Source organism: Microtus oregoni, unplaced genomic scaffold (assembly GCF_018167655.1).
Source record: "Microtus oregoni isolate MIOR12 unplaced genomic scaffold, Mior012 000002F_ref0000024, whole genome shotgun sequence".
NCBI classification, from domain to species: domain Eukaryota; kingdom Metazoa; phylum Chordata; class Mammalia; order Rodentia; family Cricetidae; genus Microtus; species Microtus oregoni.
The window spans coordinates 73,596,204-73,614,959 of record NW_024543061.1 but is presented as its reverse complement, the minus strand read 5'-3'; the positions used below and the strand labels follow the sequence as shown (position 1 = coordinate 73,614,959).

Genomic DNA, 18,756 nt, shown 5'->3' with positions numbered 1-18,756 from the left:
CATGGAAATTAATTGCTAACCCGAACTTCAGTCTGAACATTAGTTGTGTTTAACTGTTTTCTTGAAGTGTTTCTACCAGTTTCTCAGGCTCTAGAATTTAAATGCTTTCTTCTTCCTCCTTTCTTGCCTTCCTTTCTCCCTCATCGCCTCCGTGACTGCTTGCCTGCCTCTCTTCTTCCCTTGAGCTAGCCCCCTCCCCCCCACTAATGCCGAGCTGTAGCAACCACATAAGCACTAGCACAGAGGAGGAGGCAACCAACGTTTTAGGAATGAAAATGGAGTACATGAAGGAAGCTTCTTAGAAAAACGATATTTGAGATCAATGTTGATGAATGAAAGTGTGGTTTCTGCAGATAAGTAGAGAAGCTTCATTCTGTTTAGCGCCAGGAAGGTGTAAAACCAATCAACTTTCTGGAACTGCTATGAGTAAATAGGATTGCTGTGTTAGCTGTGTCTTGGGTGTGTCACCAGATACTCCACTCACAGTTCAGAATCACTGATATTACTAAGAACAGGCTAGGGTGGGAACATGAAAGCCAAAGCTATAAAACGTGTTAGAGGTAATAGGATTGTGGGCAGGGACATCTATTAGGCTGTTTGTTTTCAAAGTTTTTTGGACCACATCAAAAGAAGTATAAAGGTGAGATGCATATGTAGAGAAACAGGTGTCCTGCGATGGCTTTTATGCACATGAAGTACACTACATCTTGATTTTTCTGTTTCCTTTATTTTAAATGCTGGTTATAACCCACTAAATTGTGTCTCCCATCTTCTAAAAGTTGCAATCTATACTTGAAAATGCTCAGGAGGCTTTTGTGGTTCTGACTGAAGATGATCTAGATCAGGAGAAGCAGAAAGGCTGGGAAAGGAAGGCTGGGTTTCCATTATTGCAGAGACAGAAGGGTTGGCTACCACTTAGATACAGTTGGCAATTTTGAGTTGACCCACAGGTACCTCACAGTGTAACTGGGGTCATTAACCAGGATTTGCAGCAGGAACTAAACACTGAAGTACCATAACATTTGTGGTGTAGGAGAAATGCTTGGTTAATGCAGTGCTGGTTGCTGTCTCTGTTTTAAACTTAAATGGCTTTCACAGGCATACACTTTACAGCTTGCCAAGGCCATGCCAGTTTTTATTGTTCTTAATTGGTCTACCCCAGTTATTATCTGTTTTACCTCTGGATCTGGGAGAGGTGGTGATAATGGTGAGCTCAGTTTGGGATATCTTACATTAAAGGTAATGATGGGCTGTCCCATTAATACTGTTAGGAAATTGGTTGAGTAGGTCTATGGCTCAGGAAGATATTTGGCACTCTTTAGATTATTGATGATAATTAAAGCTATAATAATGGATGAAATCTCCTGAGAGTAGAGGAGGAAGCAAGTAAGTAGTAATAAATCAGGGAGGCATGCACAAATAACAGCAGGAATAAACAGAGCTAGTAAGCAGGGCGGAGCATGGCCATAACACTCATGATCCCAGCACTAGGGAGTCAGGGGAGGGTCAAGACTTCAGCTACATAGCGGGATTGAAGCCAACCTGGACTAGGTGATACCCTGTATCAAAAAAATAAACCAATAGTAAAACTAGGAGAGTGGTATCTTCCATAGTGAGCAGAAACTGTTTAAAAGAAAGCACAAGCCCAATCTGTTGACCATGCAGAGAGGTCTGTGAGATGAAGAGTCTCTTGAATATGACAAATCGGAGAGCTCTTGGCCTTTGTGGGCCATTTCCCTGCAGTGGTGAGGGAGGAAGCCTGCCATTGGCAGTGTGTCCCAGAGACCAGCAGTGTGGGGTAGGAATGTCAAGAAAGGGTTATTCTTTCCTGAAGTTTGGCACTGGGGAGGAATATCAAGGCATAGAAGAGAAAACAGAAGTGATGGTAGCTGGCAAGGACTGAAGAGAGCATGCGCTTTAGATCCCACAGGCTGAGTTTGGGGCTGATGGCCACAACAGGCAACTTAGTGCAGGCAACTTAGTGCTGTCATTGATGAGTTTAGCTACATGGATGGGAGATTTAACAGAAAGCAGAAAGTGTTTTAAAGGGTCTTCATTATGAAATTATCTATGGGTGAACTAGTCAGAATGGAAGAATTCTCCCTTCTGAATAATAAAGTGGGCACTTCTTGCTCTTTCTTTTCATGCCTTCTGCTTCTTAAAGACTCAAGTAGCCAGGAATCCAGGAAGGTAGGTGTGCTGGGCAGGATCCTTCTCCAGTTCCCTGGCCTTGCTGAGTCCTCTTGTAGTCAAGTAGAGACCTGTGTGTATGCTCTCAGGCAGCCGGGGCTCTGAGGACAGTGGAGGTTGGATCTAAGTGCTTGACTTGTCTGCAGTTCACAGACGGCTTCACTAGACCTAAGTGGCACTAGTTCCAGCTGCTTTTGGCTTCTCCACTATTCCACAGAGAACATTTTGGTGACTTCTCGAGGCCTGTCTCTTCAGTGATACTTCTTGGTCTGTTGCCGTCATTTAATAGCAGCTTCTTTAAATTTATTTAAATTAAATGATGCCATTTAATTCATATTTTTATGTGTGGTGATATATATATTTATGTAAACTATATATAGTTTGATTTATCAACATTTTTATTTTTGCATTCTTTTGTTGCTATTTTGAATGTATAGTTGTTTTTCCATTAGATAACTAGTATTTTCCATTTTAGATCCAACTGAAGAGCCAGCACCACAGGCCACCAACACAGTCGGGTCAGTTATTGGAGTAATTGTCACCATATTTGTATCTGGAACCATATACTTTATCTGCCAAAGGATGCTGTGTCCTCGTATGAAGGGAGATGGGGAGACGATGACTAATGACTATGTGGTCCACGGCCCAGCTTCCGTGCCCCTTGGTTACGTCCCTCACCCGAGCTCTCTGTCGGGATCTCTTCCAGGTAAGTGAAGACTAGTTTGTGAAAATTTGGTTTTGTCCAGTTTAAGATCTAAAAAAAATTACTGAATTTCCATTGTGGAATAAAGACGTGCCTAGGATTAAAAACTAGATTACTTTGGGTTTAAGAACTTGTGAGAGTGAACTTTTTTTTTTAATTTCTACACTGTCTCTCTATACAGAAAGACTTAGGTATAACTTTGCCAGCTTCAGGCCTCTGACTGCGTTGTGGGGCTACACTATATTGAAAGCAAGTCAGCCAGTGCTTTGGTGAACACCTACAATTTAATTTCCCCACTGGGGACCTGAGGCTATTGACTCTAGGAGTAAAGGAGCCCAAAGACAGATCAGTTTGCTTTCCACAAACAAGGATTTTGGAAATAGCTGGTTGACAAGGAAGGAACATACTCCCTCCGCCTTCTCCTGATCTAATATGGTGACAGTGGAGTGAGGTTGGTTAAAACACTGAGTCTGTTGGGCAGTAAATCTTTTCCCAGTGTTTTGTGGTACCTTTGATGAAAAGAATCTTGCCTTTTAATGAATATGGAGGAGATGTCTGACCTCTGAAAGTAGGAATTTACTGTGGTTGTGACTCTCAAGTAAACAGCTGCAATATTTCAGCTGGTGAATGGTGATACTCCCCTGTTGCCGTCCCTATTTCCAGTAAGTGGAAATGGAAACTTACTTGGACAAGTAGAACCTTCTCTTAGCATTAGTAGTCTAGAGTGTCTTTGTGCATCAGCTCCTGTCTTTAGAAGGCTTTGCTTTCTCTGGAGCTCATCTGTTGGTTTAATCTACCCTGGTCCACAGTCTTTATCCTCAGTCCTTTCCTTAAGTCTTCTGGGACAAACTCTCACTCTGCAGGGCCCTGTTTCCTCTGGTAGGCCTGGGTGGGAGCGGCTTGGCCTTATTTGAAGCCAGCTCTGAATGGGGCTTTCACTTCAACATTCGTTTCTCTTCTCATATTACAGATATTATTAGGAAAAGAGGGCATAAATCATTTTAGTTGGGCTGCTTGTAACTTCCATGTTGATTAGTTATTTCATAGATCTTTGTAGATGTTACTCAGCTTTCATTTTCATCTCCTTCAGGAATGTCTCGAGGAAAATCAGTGATCAGTTCCCTCAGTATCATGGGGGGGAGCAGTGGGCCTCCCTATGATCGAGCACACGTCACAGGAGCATCGTCAAGTAGTTCTTCCAGCACCAAAGGCACTTACTTCCCTGCAGTAAGTAGTCTGCTTTTGCTTTGTTTGTTTTTAACTGTTAAAATATATAGCATGTTAAATTAATTCATTTAAATGTGGGTACTCAGTGATGGTAGTGTGAAAATAGTTGTTAATGTAGGGTTTAAGTACATAGGAGTCAGTGAGAATTTAGCACCACTGCCCTGTGCTTAAATCTTTTAAGTTTACTCTGTAATAATAAGCATAGTTGAAAACATTATAACAATGTCACTATGCAAATAAAAATTAAATCACTAAGGTACCAAACAGACTTTGGACTTTTCATTTGTAACCCACTAAAAGAAATATGTAGGTGGGGAGGTAGTTCAGTCTGTAAAATGCTTGTCTCGCATCCCCAACATCCCCAGCACTAAGATAAAAAGCTGGGCCTGGCTCATAATCCCAGAATTGCAGAGGTGGGGACAGGAGGATCCCTGGAGTGCACTGGCCAGCCCACCTAGATGGGTTAGTACCCGCCAGGTTAATGAGAGCCTGCCTTAAAGGAGGTGGACAGCGTTCCTGAGAAGGACATTTATGGTTCCCTTTGGCCTTCAATTTGCATGCATGCATATATGCTCTTGTATCTACATGTATAAAAATAAAATTTAAGAGAAAGCACATTATAACTTAAATTAATAATTTTTCTACAGACATGGAAAAGTTGTGTTTAAAAGAATTAGAGTCTGTCAGTTCCAAACAAGCCAATGATAGGGGTGACAGGTTTTGTTGGTTTTTGTTTTTCTTACCATTTGTTTGGGATAAAGAACTTGTGGCCTAGGAAAGGGGAGCCACAGTCTTGAAGTGCTATTTAGGTAGTTGTTTTAAAAAGAATAATATGCTGATAGTATAATGGAAAAATGAAAAGATAGAAGATAGAAAAGACAGAAAGATGAAAAGATAGAAGATAAAGATTTTTTACATCTATATCTATGTAAAGTTATTGTTAGCTTAATATTTTAATTGTTTCCCTTTTAGATTTTGAACCCACCACCATCGCCTGCTACAGAGCGATCTCATTATACCATGGAATTTGGTTATTCTTCCAACAGTCCCTCCACACATAGGTCCTACAGGTAAGGCATGCCTTCTTTTCCATATTCCATTTGTGAACGTACTAACCCTCAAATGAACAGACCATGATCACCAAAGAAAATCTAAAGATTCTTGTCTTGGCAAGACTTGACATTATCCACCCCCAAATCCTTTCTTTTTTATTTTATATTTAAAAGAGAGTTACACAGCTGGCCTTTAGAGTAATGCAGTTAGGGACTGGGCAAGATAGGCCAGAGTTGTGAGAGCTCACAGGTAGCAGGAGTGTGGAGCACAGATAATTGAAAGAAATCAGAAGCAGGTTGGCCTACTATAACCTAGAATAAAAGATTTTCCATGTAGTTACATGAAATAAACAAGTCTGGTGTAGGAGGTCCTTCTGTCATGTGTTGCTTTTATTGGTTAATGAATAAAGAAACTGCTTTGGACCTATAGCAAGGCAGAACTTAGGTAGGCAGATAAAACTAAACTAAATGCTGGGAGGAAGAAGGCGGAGTCAGAAGCCATGGAGTCACCAGAGTCAGACATGCCAAAACTTTATCCAGTAAGCCACAGCCACGTGGCAATATACAGATTAATGGAGATGGTTTGTGAAACATGAGGTCCAGCTCGTTTGTTGGGGGTTTCTGTCCTGCCAGATTCCCACAGCTGTTTAGCTCCAAAGAAAATCACACAGAGATCCCTGTAAGTTATAAAGTTGATTGGCCCATTAGGCCAGGATACTTATTAGCTCTTGTAGCTTATATTAACCCATTATTCTGATCTATTTTTGCCATATGGCTCGGTACCTTTTTCAGCTGGCAGGTCATATCCTGCTTCCCAGAATACTCCTGTTCTCATTGCATCATTTCTACTTCCTGTCTGGTTTTCCCGCCTATACTTCCTGCCTGGCCAATCAGTGTTTATTTAAAACATGATTGACAGAATACAGACAATTCTCCTGCACAATTCTCCATAGTTCATTTTTTGGGAATGTGGGCGTAGTATTCCAGGCTGCTTCAAGCTGGTTGGGGGTGCTGAAAATCTTATGGGGACCTAAAGAAAATTTAGAGTTATGATCGCCTGAGCTAATGGGCCAATCAGTTTTATAACTTATGGAGATCTCTGTGTGATTTTCTTTGGGGCTTGCTGGCTATGGGGTACCGGGCAAGACAGAAACCCCAACAAGCAGGCCCTGATCATGTTACAGGGTTAAATTAAGATCTAAGAGTTAGCCAATAAAAAGCTAGAGCTAATGGGCCAAACAGTGTTTTAAATAATATAGTTTCTGTGTGATTATTTTGGGTCTAAGCTAGCTGGGCAGCCAGAAACCAACAAGCGACCCTTCTTACTACAAGTCTCACTAAAGTGAATGAAGCGTGTTTGTAAGTAGCAGCAGGAAGTGACCTCTGCTAACTGCGAGTGTATTGAGGTCTGTTACTGTCATGTGCGCATCGCTGTTCATCTGTGTTCTGTCTGAAACGGCCCTGTCTGTGGTCCTCAGTGCCCTTACCATTTGGATGGTGTTTCCTTTCGGTTGGTTTGGCCTGGGAGGACTTTGCAGTGATGGAAATAGAATGGAAACTGCCTGCAAAAATCGCTTAAGACTGAGACAGGGTTGCCTCCAACATGATTGTTTCTATGAATTATTCTAAGATTTCTTTTTATACCACAGTTTTGTTCTAAAATGCCAAAACAAAAACAGGCCTGAAAATTGAAAAACAAAACCAGAAACTAAAATGTCATTTAAAAAACTTACTTAATTCAGCTTGAAGAACATTAGGCAAAGTATATGACCGCTTTAAATCATTTCACATGTCTAAAGTAGGCTAAAATCTGTCAGACTTCTTTATCAATTGCCGTGATTTTGCTTAAGCTGAGATTTAACAGAATTTTGTTGATCAACTTTCTTTTTTTCCTTCTTCCTTTTTTTTATAAGACTAGAAGTTTTTATTTAGCCTTTTCACTTTTAATCCAGAAACTCTCCCAGGCTTTGGCTTCTGTTTGGACAGAAAGATGAAACAGAAAAGCAGAAGTGCTGTGATGATGTCCTGTTAGCCCTGATGGTAAAAGTCCCAGGAACCTCTCAGTGGGGCCTATGGGCAAGGCTGAGTGGCAGCAGAAGGCATGGGTGCCTGTCAGTTGTTTTGCCCCATTTTTTGCAGTCACTTTATTTTAGAGACAGTTAATGCATGGATCTTTAGGATAAGTATGAAATAAGAGGAGCATGGCCATACGTAGAATAAATTGTAGGAAGTCATCCACAGACAAGCCAGTGTTTAGGTCAGCTCTCACCTCCATGAGTGTGCTTCTCTTCTGGTCGCTTTTCTTAGATACCCAGGTTACAGACTTACTAACTAGAGATTATTTTAAAGGGTATATAAACAAGTAGACAGTTGACTGGCCCTCTGGGCGTTTAAAGTTTGATACTCCATTGAAACTGCATGTAGGGCTGTATACCTGACCACACAGAAGTCAGATACCACAACTCCACATGGCAATCGTACCAGGGTGGATGTGGCTGGAGTTCAGCCTGGATTGTGCAGTAGTTTAATTTTAAAAGAAACAAGGTCTTCAGACATCATTAACTTACCTGACAGGCAAATTATGAAATGACCAAAGAGTGTAGCGTGAGAGTAGACTATAGAAGACCCATTTCCACATGCTCTGAAGCTTCTGGGACTGCTGAGATCTGTGAGTGTGAGGCGTGTAACAGGTCGGCCAAGGCTGGAGTTGAACAGTAAACTGCTTGTTCTGTGTGAGCAAGGCCCTGGGTTCAGTCCCCAGCACCTGAGTGTGTCAATAGTAAAACTCTTGAGTTGGTTTGTTTTTATTCTATTTTTGAATATGATACTGGGGGTCAAACCCAGGGCCTTGTGTACAGCACGTGCATTTTAGTCTGCCTCAAGGGAGAAGAGCACATTTGGGGCTTGATTGAGTTCTCTGCTCTCCAGCTCTATCCATGTTTTCGTCAGTGTGCCATTGCTTCTTCATGTGTGCCGATTAAAAGCAGTGGCTTTCTGGTTGTGGTGGTCCTAGGGATTGAACCCATGGCCTCCCTGCACATGCCAGGCAAGGACTACCCATCCATACAGATTTTAACTGCAACAGCTCATAGCTTTCAAACTGGATTTATATCTTTTTGACTTCTGATACAGAATATTCTTCCATAAAACTAACTGTGCTTCTATTTTCTTCACATACTAGCTACAGGCCTTACAGCTACCGGCACTTTGCACCGCCCACTACACCCTGCAGCACTGACGTCTGTGACAGTGACTATGCTCCTAGCCGGAGAATGACCTCAGTGGCAACAGCCAAGGGCTACACCAGTGACTTGAACTATGACTCAGAGCCTGTGCCCCCACCACCCACACCCCGCAGCCAATACTTGTCAGCAGAAGAGAACTATGAGAGCTGCCCTCCTTCTCCGTATACCGAGAGGAGCTACTCGCATCACCTCTACCCACCGCCACCCTCCCCCTGCACAGACTCCTCCTGAGGAGGGGCCCTCCTCCTCTGACTGCCTCCGCCGGGAAATGTACATACACATCTGGTTGAGATCTGGAGGGGGGGAGGGAGCTATAAAGCAGAGTGAGGCAGACCCTGTACAGTTAACATTATAAAGTGGGTGGGGTACTGGAGATATTTGTACAGAAGAAAAGGATATTTATATATTTTCTTAAAAGAGCAGATTTGCTGCTTGTGCCATAAAAGTTTGTATAAAATATAAATTTGTACTAAAAGTTTTATTTTTGCAAACTAAATACACAAAGCATGCCTTAAACCCAGTGAAATGACTGAGCACAAAGGAAACAGGGATAGCAGAGGCATCACTGACTGGGAGTGTCTGGGTTTCAATGATACCAAAAACTAAAGGAGGAGGAGAAAGTAATTCCATCTCAGAGTGGCAAACTTGGAAGCAGCCAAAATCGCCTTCAGACTAACATTTTTGAGGGTCAACAAGTTAAGAAACCATGAAGGAAGGAAATTATAGTACTAATTTTGGACAAAGGGCTTTGTTTTCTCTAGGAATCTAACAGTTTCCTTAAGGAAAATAGATGCTTGTACAATCCATTTGAGTGTTGCTGTTGTAGGAGATGAGGTGTCTGCTGCAGGATGCTGTGGAGCTGGTGAGAGCCCTGCCGCTGACCCAGTTCTTGGTAACACTAGCTGCTTTCACCTTGCTGCCTCCCCAGCAGCTTGTAGGCCATTCTGCCAAGAGCCATGATTTAGTCAAGCTTTTTAATCTGAGGAATTGACTAAATGGAATTTACTCAACAAGGGATTGATTCCAGTATATCTACTATCACCATTTGACTGAGCTTTTAAGTTGTAGGCTGTTTTTGCATAATCAAAAGTTAGCCATATTATTGGTCTTCCATGATTGTTTTAATGTTCATTAAAGTGTCTTTTTACAACACATATAGACAAAGCTTAAAAAATCACGAATATGTTATATTCTTGTAAATTAGTTTTGTATCCTTGCAGCATACAATATCACAGTGTGAAATCATTTAATGTATGTTTTTTGAGTAAAACATTTAAATGTGCTCTGGTTAGAAACAGTCTATTTAAAAAGAAGGGTTTTTTGTTTTGTTTTGTTTGTGTTGTTAGGTTTCCCTATATTAACTGTGTGGTGTTTTCACTTTCTGTGGACCAGCTTTCCTGAGCGACGTCTCCCGCATATCTCTGTTAGTGTGGTGGGAGGCACCTTCTTGGCAGGCACTGTGAATGTTTTCACACGGTCCGCAGTCTCTTCTTACAGTCACCTGTGTTTCTGTGTTCTCTCTTGTCCCTATCTGGACTAAGATAATTTCACAAATGTAACAGTGTGGGTTAAATGAGAAGACTCACTGTGAACTTCTCAGCTGCAGGAACTTGAGTGGTGGAGACTAATGGAAGTCTCTTCTGAAACATGCCTGACCTGCCGTCATGGTGGTCCTGAGCTGCTACCTCTGTCGCTGTCAGGGCTGACCTGTGGGATGACCTTAGCCCACTGCTCTCCCGCTGTCCAGACATTAGTGTCCTGCTTTTTTTGTTGTCTAGCACTCCTCTGCTACAGTTGAGCTGTTTTTAACCTAGTGTGCTTTTACCTAAGCAGTTGTTGATTACTTATTGAATATATTTTTAAATTATATATTGATATGAGGCTTCTGGATTTTAGAGCCTAAGTGAAAACAATAGAAAGAAATGATTCCAGAGTTTTGGCAGAGTTTAATTAACTTTTAAAAAACACAGGTACGTTTTTAAAGAGAAAACCAAATCTTTCAAGATAATGCTTATATTGGGGACAGCTTAGTCAGAATCAGGGGCACTTATCTTGTGTATAAGTAAATGGCAGTCCATGCATGTCTTGAATTTCAGTCAGATAAGCATTAATTCTTCCTGTTACTGAAACGAAGTGCTCGGCGTCTAAGACAGAATGGGTCTTGAACTCACCTTCTGTGACGCGCGGGGCACTTGACGCTTGAGTGAAGATGGGAAGATCATCCAAGACTGGGTGTCAGTTAGAATTTGAGAATTCTATGTTTACATTTTAATGTGCATCTTTATCTGGTGGGCTTCCCATGTAGAGACTTGCACTATAGTGAGCTAAGAAGGATGCTGCCTTGTTTCATCTCGGTCCAAGTGCTTGTGCTGCGATGGCAATGGCCTCTTCTTTCAAAATACAAATTTGTGTGCCAATTTGTTGAAATGATTTGAAGGCAGTTCAGGTTAATCTCAGTATCCTCTTTCTGGGGCAGCTGAGTTGTAGTGAGTACTTCTGAGAGTATTTTTTAGTGAGATGGTTGTTCAATTTGAGAAAGATAAGGATACTCAAGTTACATGGACAGTTAAGTTTAAGTAAACTATGTCGTAATTATTGAACATAAAAAATAAGGAAAAATAAACTTATGAGAACACAAATTGGGGAAAGGGGAAAGTTTTAAATTAGAATATATCTAGATTATTTAAGAGGAAACATGAATACAATTTGATTAGATTCCATAGTTTCTTGGCTATTTGTTTTGAGCTTGTATCTTAAAGTATGCCTATTTACTGATAGAACATTTTGTATACTGCAGCAAGCTTTTCTGCACTGCAATCTTCTATAACTAGGACTCAGACACAATTCCTCTGGGGTCCTAGTCTCCTAACCAAGGCCTAAGTAGTTCTCATGTAGGTCAGGTAAATGGGCACAGTCACAGAAAAGGCTTAAACTAGAGTTGGTGGGTAGAATATTACTGGTATTTTTCTTTTTTAAAAAATTTTACAATGCTTTCGTCAGTGCACACTAAGTTGTAAAACTAGCCGTTTACCTTAGGTGACAGTTGTCTAGGGGAAGCGTCTGTTGTCTCTCTGTAAAGACCCATGAGTGACTGTCAGTTCATAGCTGTGCTTGCGTATCAGTTCATTCGGTGTGATCAGGATGGCTTTCTGCAAGTAAACCCGCTTCTCTGCAAGCTTCAGAAACAAAAGTCGTCTTCTGTTCACCCCTGAAAATGCCCTGCTTTTAGTGACTGTGCCGTGCTCATGTGTAGCCCGTGTGACTACAGAAAATTAACAAACTTACTTAGAATTGGATTGTAGAAAGGAATGTCAATATCGGTTGATTGGCAATATTTAAGAGTTCACAAATGAAAGCCTGCACAATTATGGGTGTGCACTAAGTCCTAAACACGTTTGTCATCAAGCATTAGTTAAAATGTCAGAATTCCTTTTAATTTCCTGGGGTTTCCTCATCCCAGACCTAAAGCAGGCCATGGGAAGAGGTGTGATTTTAGGACATCGGGATGGCACTGCTTTATAATAGTGTCAAGATTTGGCTTTTGAAATCCTCAGGTTTTAAAGTCACGGACTTTGGGCCTCAAATACAAAATTACATATTAGTAACTTAAGTGGTTCGCATTGTGGATCCTTATTCTCAGGATCTTTCTCTGGCTGCACGGCTCATTGAATTCAGCGTACACCTGAGGAGAGGGGAGGCGGATGCGCTGGTTTATCTCAGTGACTTAGAATCAAGTTACCGACTTTGTCCTCACCTCAGTGGAAGGGAGCTTTACCGTTGGTTCACAGGCCTTTATAGACCATTCTTTATTTTATCCCTAGGGAATTTTTAGAATTACAGATTGGTTGCACTCAGAAGCAGAGTATGGGCCCAACATAATACTAATCATTGGATTCTCCATCATCACTTAGCGTTTGTCCAAAGTCAACACCAAAGAGACAGAGAACATGCTTCTGCTTAACTGTCCATTTGGGCTTTGTTTGTTTATCCACTACATATAGGAAAGTTGAGGGGTGGTATAGCTATAGATCCATGTGGATATGTATCTATATCAGTGCCTAAATAGAGTACTAAGAGGAAGTTAGGCAAGGAGAGTGATTCCATCAGAGTCTGGTGAGGGGAGGCTAGAGAAAGAGGATACGAGAGGCCGAACTGGACTGGCCTCGTTGCAAGTGAAGGATCTGGTGCTGCTTTTGGGTGTTTGTCCCTTATGAGTCTAAACTTTTTCTTAAGCTTTAATCTTTGTCATTGTCTTAAATCAGCTGGTGTTTCTTGTATATCGACTTTGGTACGATGGTGCTTTGCAAGGATGTATTTATATTATAATGGCCAACATTTGGTCAGCCCTTGTCCACTTACTCACCCCCTTTTGTAAAATAAGTGCTTTAATTATAAATTGTATAAAGGTACCTTGTATAAACTCCCTTTTGATTATTACAATAAGCTGAATTGTAACAAATGAAATGTTGATTTTTATAATAAAACCATGGAAAAATCATTGAAAAAGTGGAACTATCATTTATTTACTCCAAGAAATAATGAAAATGGTTATGCTTTGTGTGACGAACACTACTGTATTTCAAATAACAGCAGGTGCAGCTTTGACGCAGTTTGTGTGAAGAACTGAAGACTGTTGGCTAATTCAGGGCTGAACTGTGTGCCTAGGACTCTGGAGACCTCCAGGCTCTTCAGCACTGCCGTGTTCTCACTGATTATGAATAACACCCTAAAGTGGTGTTGCTTTTCCTGGTGTGGAGCCTAGTGTGATGTTGCCTGAGAGATTTGTGGAGCTAAACCAATGAGGATGCCCGTACCAGGTCCCACTGAGTCTCACTTTGCTGTGAATGGAGAGTGGCAGGTTAAGTGGAAGCCACGTTCTAACGTAAGGCCATGTCAGATGCTCTTGATCTTGAGAGAAGTCTTATCATCTCCACTTGTCCGTGATGAGGAAGGAGAAAAGGCCAGCCACATAGGTCACAGTTTTTCCAGTAAAAGGGAGGGAAGAGCCACAGCTTCCCTTGAACTTGATGTGGTCTCAAGAATGGTGAAAAATCCTGTGTATCTTGGTCCTCCTTTGCCAAATAGGCTTTTGGTAACGTTTATACAGTCCTCTTAATTTGAATTCATTTCCTTGGAGCTTGTGTAGTTTCTGTCAGTGTAACTCAGGATGAATTGTAGCTAGTGCTTTCTCTGTCATTCACACCATTATGCAGTCTACACATTGGAATCATTCTGGAAAGTTTTCTTGAGATTTGCTCTTTCAAATTCAGATTTAATCAAAGCAGAAAATTGATCTTCCCCATACAAAGGCTAAAATGAAGGATAATTTTATTAAAATCTGGCCAGCATTGACTGTGTACCAGGCGCTATGCCGAGTTGTCCCATTACCACATACAAAAGAAATCGACTAGTTGATGAATAAACTTGATAGGAAATGTCTTTTGGAGGATGGAATTCTCCACTGTAAAATTTCAATTAAAAAAGTCAACAGGTTGTCAGTGTAGAGAAGGGTGAGACTGGGACCTAGTTCTGCTGTTGTATCATGATGGGTTGTCTTATTTTTCTATTGCTGTGCTAAGACACTGAGACCAAGGTAACTTCGAGAAGACTTTTTTGGGGGGCCCCCAGTTACAGAGGGTGAGTCCATGGTCATTATGGTGGGTAGCATGGCATCTACAGGTAGGCGTGGTGCTGGAGCCGTAACTGATAGCCTACAGCTGGATCCACAAGCACAAGACACTGGGAATGGCTCAGAGTTTTGAAGTCTCATAGCCTGCTTCCAGTGACACATGTCTCCCAAGACTGCCCCTAATCCTTTCCAAACTGGGGACCGGGTATTCAAATATCAGCCTATGCGAGTCATTCTCACTCAAACTATCACCATTGTTAAGCCGTGTTTTTTTATTTTTATAGGTTTTCTTCACACTGGGGAGAGTGGTTGTTCTTAGTAGACCAGGCTGACTTTTAATGCAGAGGTTCACCTGCATCTGCCTCCTGGATGCTGGGTAAAGTGTACATCATCAAGCCTGTACCCGCATGCCTGGCTCCTAAGATGCCTTAGTCTGCTTCCCATAAATGTTTCCATTCAGTTTATAACTTTCTGGTTTTGCTGTTTTTTATTCTTTGAACATGAATCATACAAAAGTATGCTTAATTTTTAGATATTCTGGGCATTTTCCAGTGTTTTTGTTATTTTAAAATTCAGTTCCATAAAGGTCAGATTTAATCCTTTTAAACTTTTTGAGACTTGTTTTATGGGCCAGACTGATGGCAGTGGGAGGTCTTGAAGAGCGTGTGTACTGTGCTGTGGGCCTAGCTCTAAAAGTCAGTGGGACCCCTCATGTTTCCTGTATCGTGATGGGATTTCTATCTACTGCTACCGAAAAAAAGCAGCAGTCTCTGAGCTTCCCTCTGGCTCTACGTGTTTCATCTTTTCTGATAGTTTCTGCCTACACATGACAAAATAGTTAAATTCTCATAACTTTTCACCCTTCAGCATCATGCAAAGCTTTTCTGTCCCTGAATTTTTTGACTTGAAGTCTACTTGTCTGATAGTAATATCATAGCTTCCTTGTTAGTCCTGTAAGATTTCTTATCCTTTCACTTTCCACCTCTTTTGTGTATAGATTAAAAAATTAAAGATAAATAGCCATTTTTATGGCTCAGGAGGTGAAGGCACACTTGCTGTGAAGTCTAAAGACCTGAGTTTGACCAACATGGAGAGAACCAACTCCCCTGACATACTCATTAAATAAATGAAAATTTTAGCCACACATGTTTCAATGGGGTCTTTTTCTTTGATTTTTGTATGTTTGTTTTGAGACAGGGTCTCACTGTGTAGCCTAGGCTGCCTTGGAGCTCACTGTGTAGACCAGGCTGGCCTCAAACTCAGAAATCTGCCTGCCTCAGCCCAAGTGCTGGGACTTGTTTGTTTTGCTTTTTCAAGACAGGGTTTCTCTTCATAGCCCTGGCTGTCCTGGAACTTGCTCTGTAGAGTCTATTCTTAACTACTTGTTTCTTCCCTTTAGTGGAAATTTTTGGCCATATCTCTAAAGCAGATGTCATTGTGACTGCCTACCATCTCTCTCTTCTTCCTAAGCTCTCCTCGCTTCTGAGACAGAGCTTCACTTTGTAATTCAGGTTATAGCTTCCTACATAATCCAGGCTGCTCTGGAACTCAAATCTTCCTGCTTTCACTTCCTGAGTGTGGCTACAAGTATGTTGCATAATGTCCAGTCTTTAGTCCGGTGGTTCTCAACCTTCCTAATGCTGTGACCCTTTAACATGGTTCCTTGTGTTGTAGTTACCCCCAACCATGAAATTATTTTTCTTGCTGCTTAATAACTAATTTTTCTACAGTTGTCAATAGTAATGTAAATGTGGCTTGCAGGATATCTGTCTGTGTCCATGTGTCTGTCCTTTCTTCATTCCCTCATTGCCCCAGTTAGGTCAGTCCCTGACTGAAGCCATGCAGAACTCAACACTGCGCGAGCTTGAGGACCAGAATTTGGGTCCTCAGAACCCACATAAACACTGGGTGGACTTGGTGACTCCCCTGTAATTCCAGTGCTCACATCAGAGTTGACTGAGCTATGGGTTTAGCTGGGAGCCCCTGTCCCTGTGAATGAGACAGAAGGCTCTCCATGCCCACCTCAGGCCTCCACACACATGTAGGCACTTGCCTGTGCGTCCACACATGCAAATACACACACCACACATACATTTGTAAAAAATAAAAAAGTCTCTTCAGAGGCTAGCAAGATGGTTGAGCCAGCATAAGGGCCTGCTGCCCAAGCGTGACAATCTGGGTTGAGAACTGACTCCTGAAATGTCCTGTCACCGCCACATACATGCTGGGACACTCACCTGCACTCATACCAACACCTAATATAATAAAAACTTTAAAGTTCTCTGTTCAAGTCTTCACCCCACTATAGATGGATGGCTCATGCCTCTGTGGTTGGCCATATACCCATGGGTATCACTAATTGGATTCAGGGGGTTAATAATAATTAACATACATATATATGTATGTATGTATTATGTATGTACAAACACACACACATACATGTGTATGTACATGAACATCACTGTGTAGTCAAAGATGCCCTTGAATGTATGGTCCTGCCTCAGCACCCTACCACACGCAGCTTATACCTTCTGTTTTGTTTAAATTCAGATCTACCTGCCTTTGCCTCCCGAGTGCTGAGATTTAAGGTGTGCACCACTATGCCTTGCCTCACATTTCTTGATGTGTTGAAAATATTTTAATTTGCATGTGTATACGATGTGTGTGTGCACTCGTGTATGCATATGCATTTGTGTGTGAATTCAGATGCACGTGTGTCATAGTGTGCATGTGGAGGTCAGACAACCTTTGGTGGTGTTCTTCATGCTCCACATTGTTGTGAGATAGGATCTCTTGGTTGTTTTCCATTGCCTGCATCAGGCTAGCTGGTCTGCAGATGTCTGGAAACCGTTGACTGTCTTCTATCTCCCGGTAGGAGAACCGGGATTACAGATGCTCATGCTACATGTCAGGATTTTATGTGGGTTCTAGGGATTTGAACCCTGGTCCTCATGCTTGTATTGCCAAGTGATTTTACCCAGTAACCTGTCTCTCCAGCCCAAACATTCAAATTTTATCAACATTTAAATAACTTCCTTTGCCTTTGTAACCTTCCTGTGCTTGTGTACTTTTGTGTGCATGTACATATGTGTGTGCAGACCAGATAATGAAGTAGTATCTTCCTTAGTCAATAACTTTGGCAGGGTCTCTTCCTGCACCTGGAACTTACTGACACAGCCTCATCGGCTGGTTCCTAAACCCTGCCCTTCTTCTCCAGCCCTGGGATGACTGGTATGTACCACCACACCTGTCTACCACACGGGCAATGGGGCATTGTGCAGCAAGCATTTCACGGAGCAGAAATCTGAGTGTTCGACCTATTTCTAAAATTGGCATTCCTCCTGGCTCCTTGAATTCTCTGGAGAATGCTCCTTTCAGTAGTTCGAAGGCTCTGTGAAGCCTTGGGAGATTTTCCTGTGTGTACACATTGATCTGTCCTCATCTGTAGACTCTGGACTGTCTGCAGCTTGGGGTGCTACTCCGCTCCCTACCTTTGCTGTCCACTGAAGCCACATCACCCTTGCTGAGCTCCTGCTCAGACAGACTGCTGGGCTCTGGGCGTTCCCGTCTCAGTCCAGCCAGAGACTGCTTTCCATACAGTCGTGGGCTCATGTTGCCTCTCATCTGTCAGCATTACCCGCTGCTGCGTCTTAGAAATCCTTCTTTCATTTAGTCTGCAATAAAATGAAGACTCAGGCAGGAGATGAGATCTAGTTACTGTCCCATCATCCTGACTAGAAGCTGCCTATGATTTTGGAATCACTCGGAGAGTTTGTTATGACTTCGTGTACCTCGGGCCACACGCCAGTCGTACTGATTTACAAGCTGTGGCAGAGGCTGGGGTACGGTCTGCAAGCATGTGCCAAGAAGTGGCCTGGTGTCAGATGTGCAAAGTCGAACGACACAAGAGGGTTCCCGTGCTGCTGAGAAAGGCTGCGTGTGCCCAGTTCGGAGGGTGCAGTGCACTAAATCCATTGTCTACAGAAAGAGTGCTTTGGATCCCTCTCGAGGAAAGACATCCAGATACAACCCCATGGCAGCCAACAGAGAGTCCGTAAATGACGCAGGGGGAAGGGGGGAAGGCGGGGGTGGAATAAAGGAGTAAATTTGGATCCGGCGAACCCTGGGGAAAGGAGGCTGGAAGGCAAGCGCATTCCAAGGAGAGAGGACGTTGTTCAGGATCCGAGGTGTGGGAATGCAGGACACATTTGGGAACTTGTGAATGGTTAGGAATGGCGAGACAAAAGACAGAGAACAGGGAGAGGTCTTCAGTGTCTCCATCTTAGACGCATAGGAGGAAATAGAGGAAGTCATTCTATGCGCTACACAGGTTAGTGACATTTTTTTAACAGATGGGGCCCTTTCCCCCTTGATCTATCCGTTCATTTTAAGTCAGACTACATTCAAGGTACCATAATCCAAAAATATGCAAGATCCTGTAATTACATTATTTTTTGAGACAGGATCTTACTATGTAGACCAGATTAGCTTGGAACTTGCAATCCTCCTGCCTCAGCCTCTCTCAAGTGTTGGAAACTCAGATGTGTACTACCACATGCCTGCCCACGTGGTTATTTTTTTTTCCAGTCATATCAATAACAAAAGGGCAATGGGTAACTGAGAATGGGGCTCTTTCAGCTGCACTGTGGGCCGCTCACAGTAGGAAACAGCATCCAGTTAACACTAATTAGCTCCCAGGCACCATCCTGA

At 42.3% G+C, this 18,756-nt stretch overlaps 1 protein-coding gene across 1 annotated transcript in view; it reads left to right on the top strand.

Annotated features, from left to right (window-relative positions):
- Positions 1-12,915, top strand: part of Lrp6 (LDL receptor related protein 6) — a 131,215-nt gene extending 118,300 nt beyond the window's left edge. Inside the window, exons 20-23 of the mRNA XM_041632490.1 lie at positions 2,666-2,896; positions 3,984-4,120; positions 5,093-5,190; positions 8,354-12,915. Of these exons, the coding sequence (XP_041488424.1) occupies positions 2,666-2,896; positions 3,984-4,120; positions 5,093-5,190; positions 8,354-8,648 (761 nt within the window). The 3' untranslated portion in view covers positions 8,649-12,915. The remainder of the gene's footprint in view (positions 1-2,665; positions 2,897-3,983; positions 4,121-5,092; positions 5,191-8,353) is intronic.
- Positions 12,916-18,756: the final 5,841 nt, after the last annotated feature.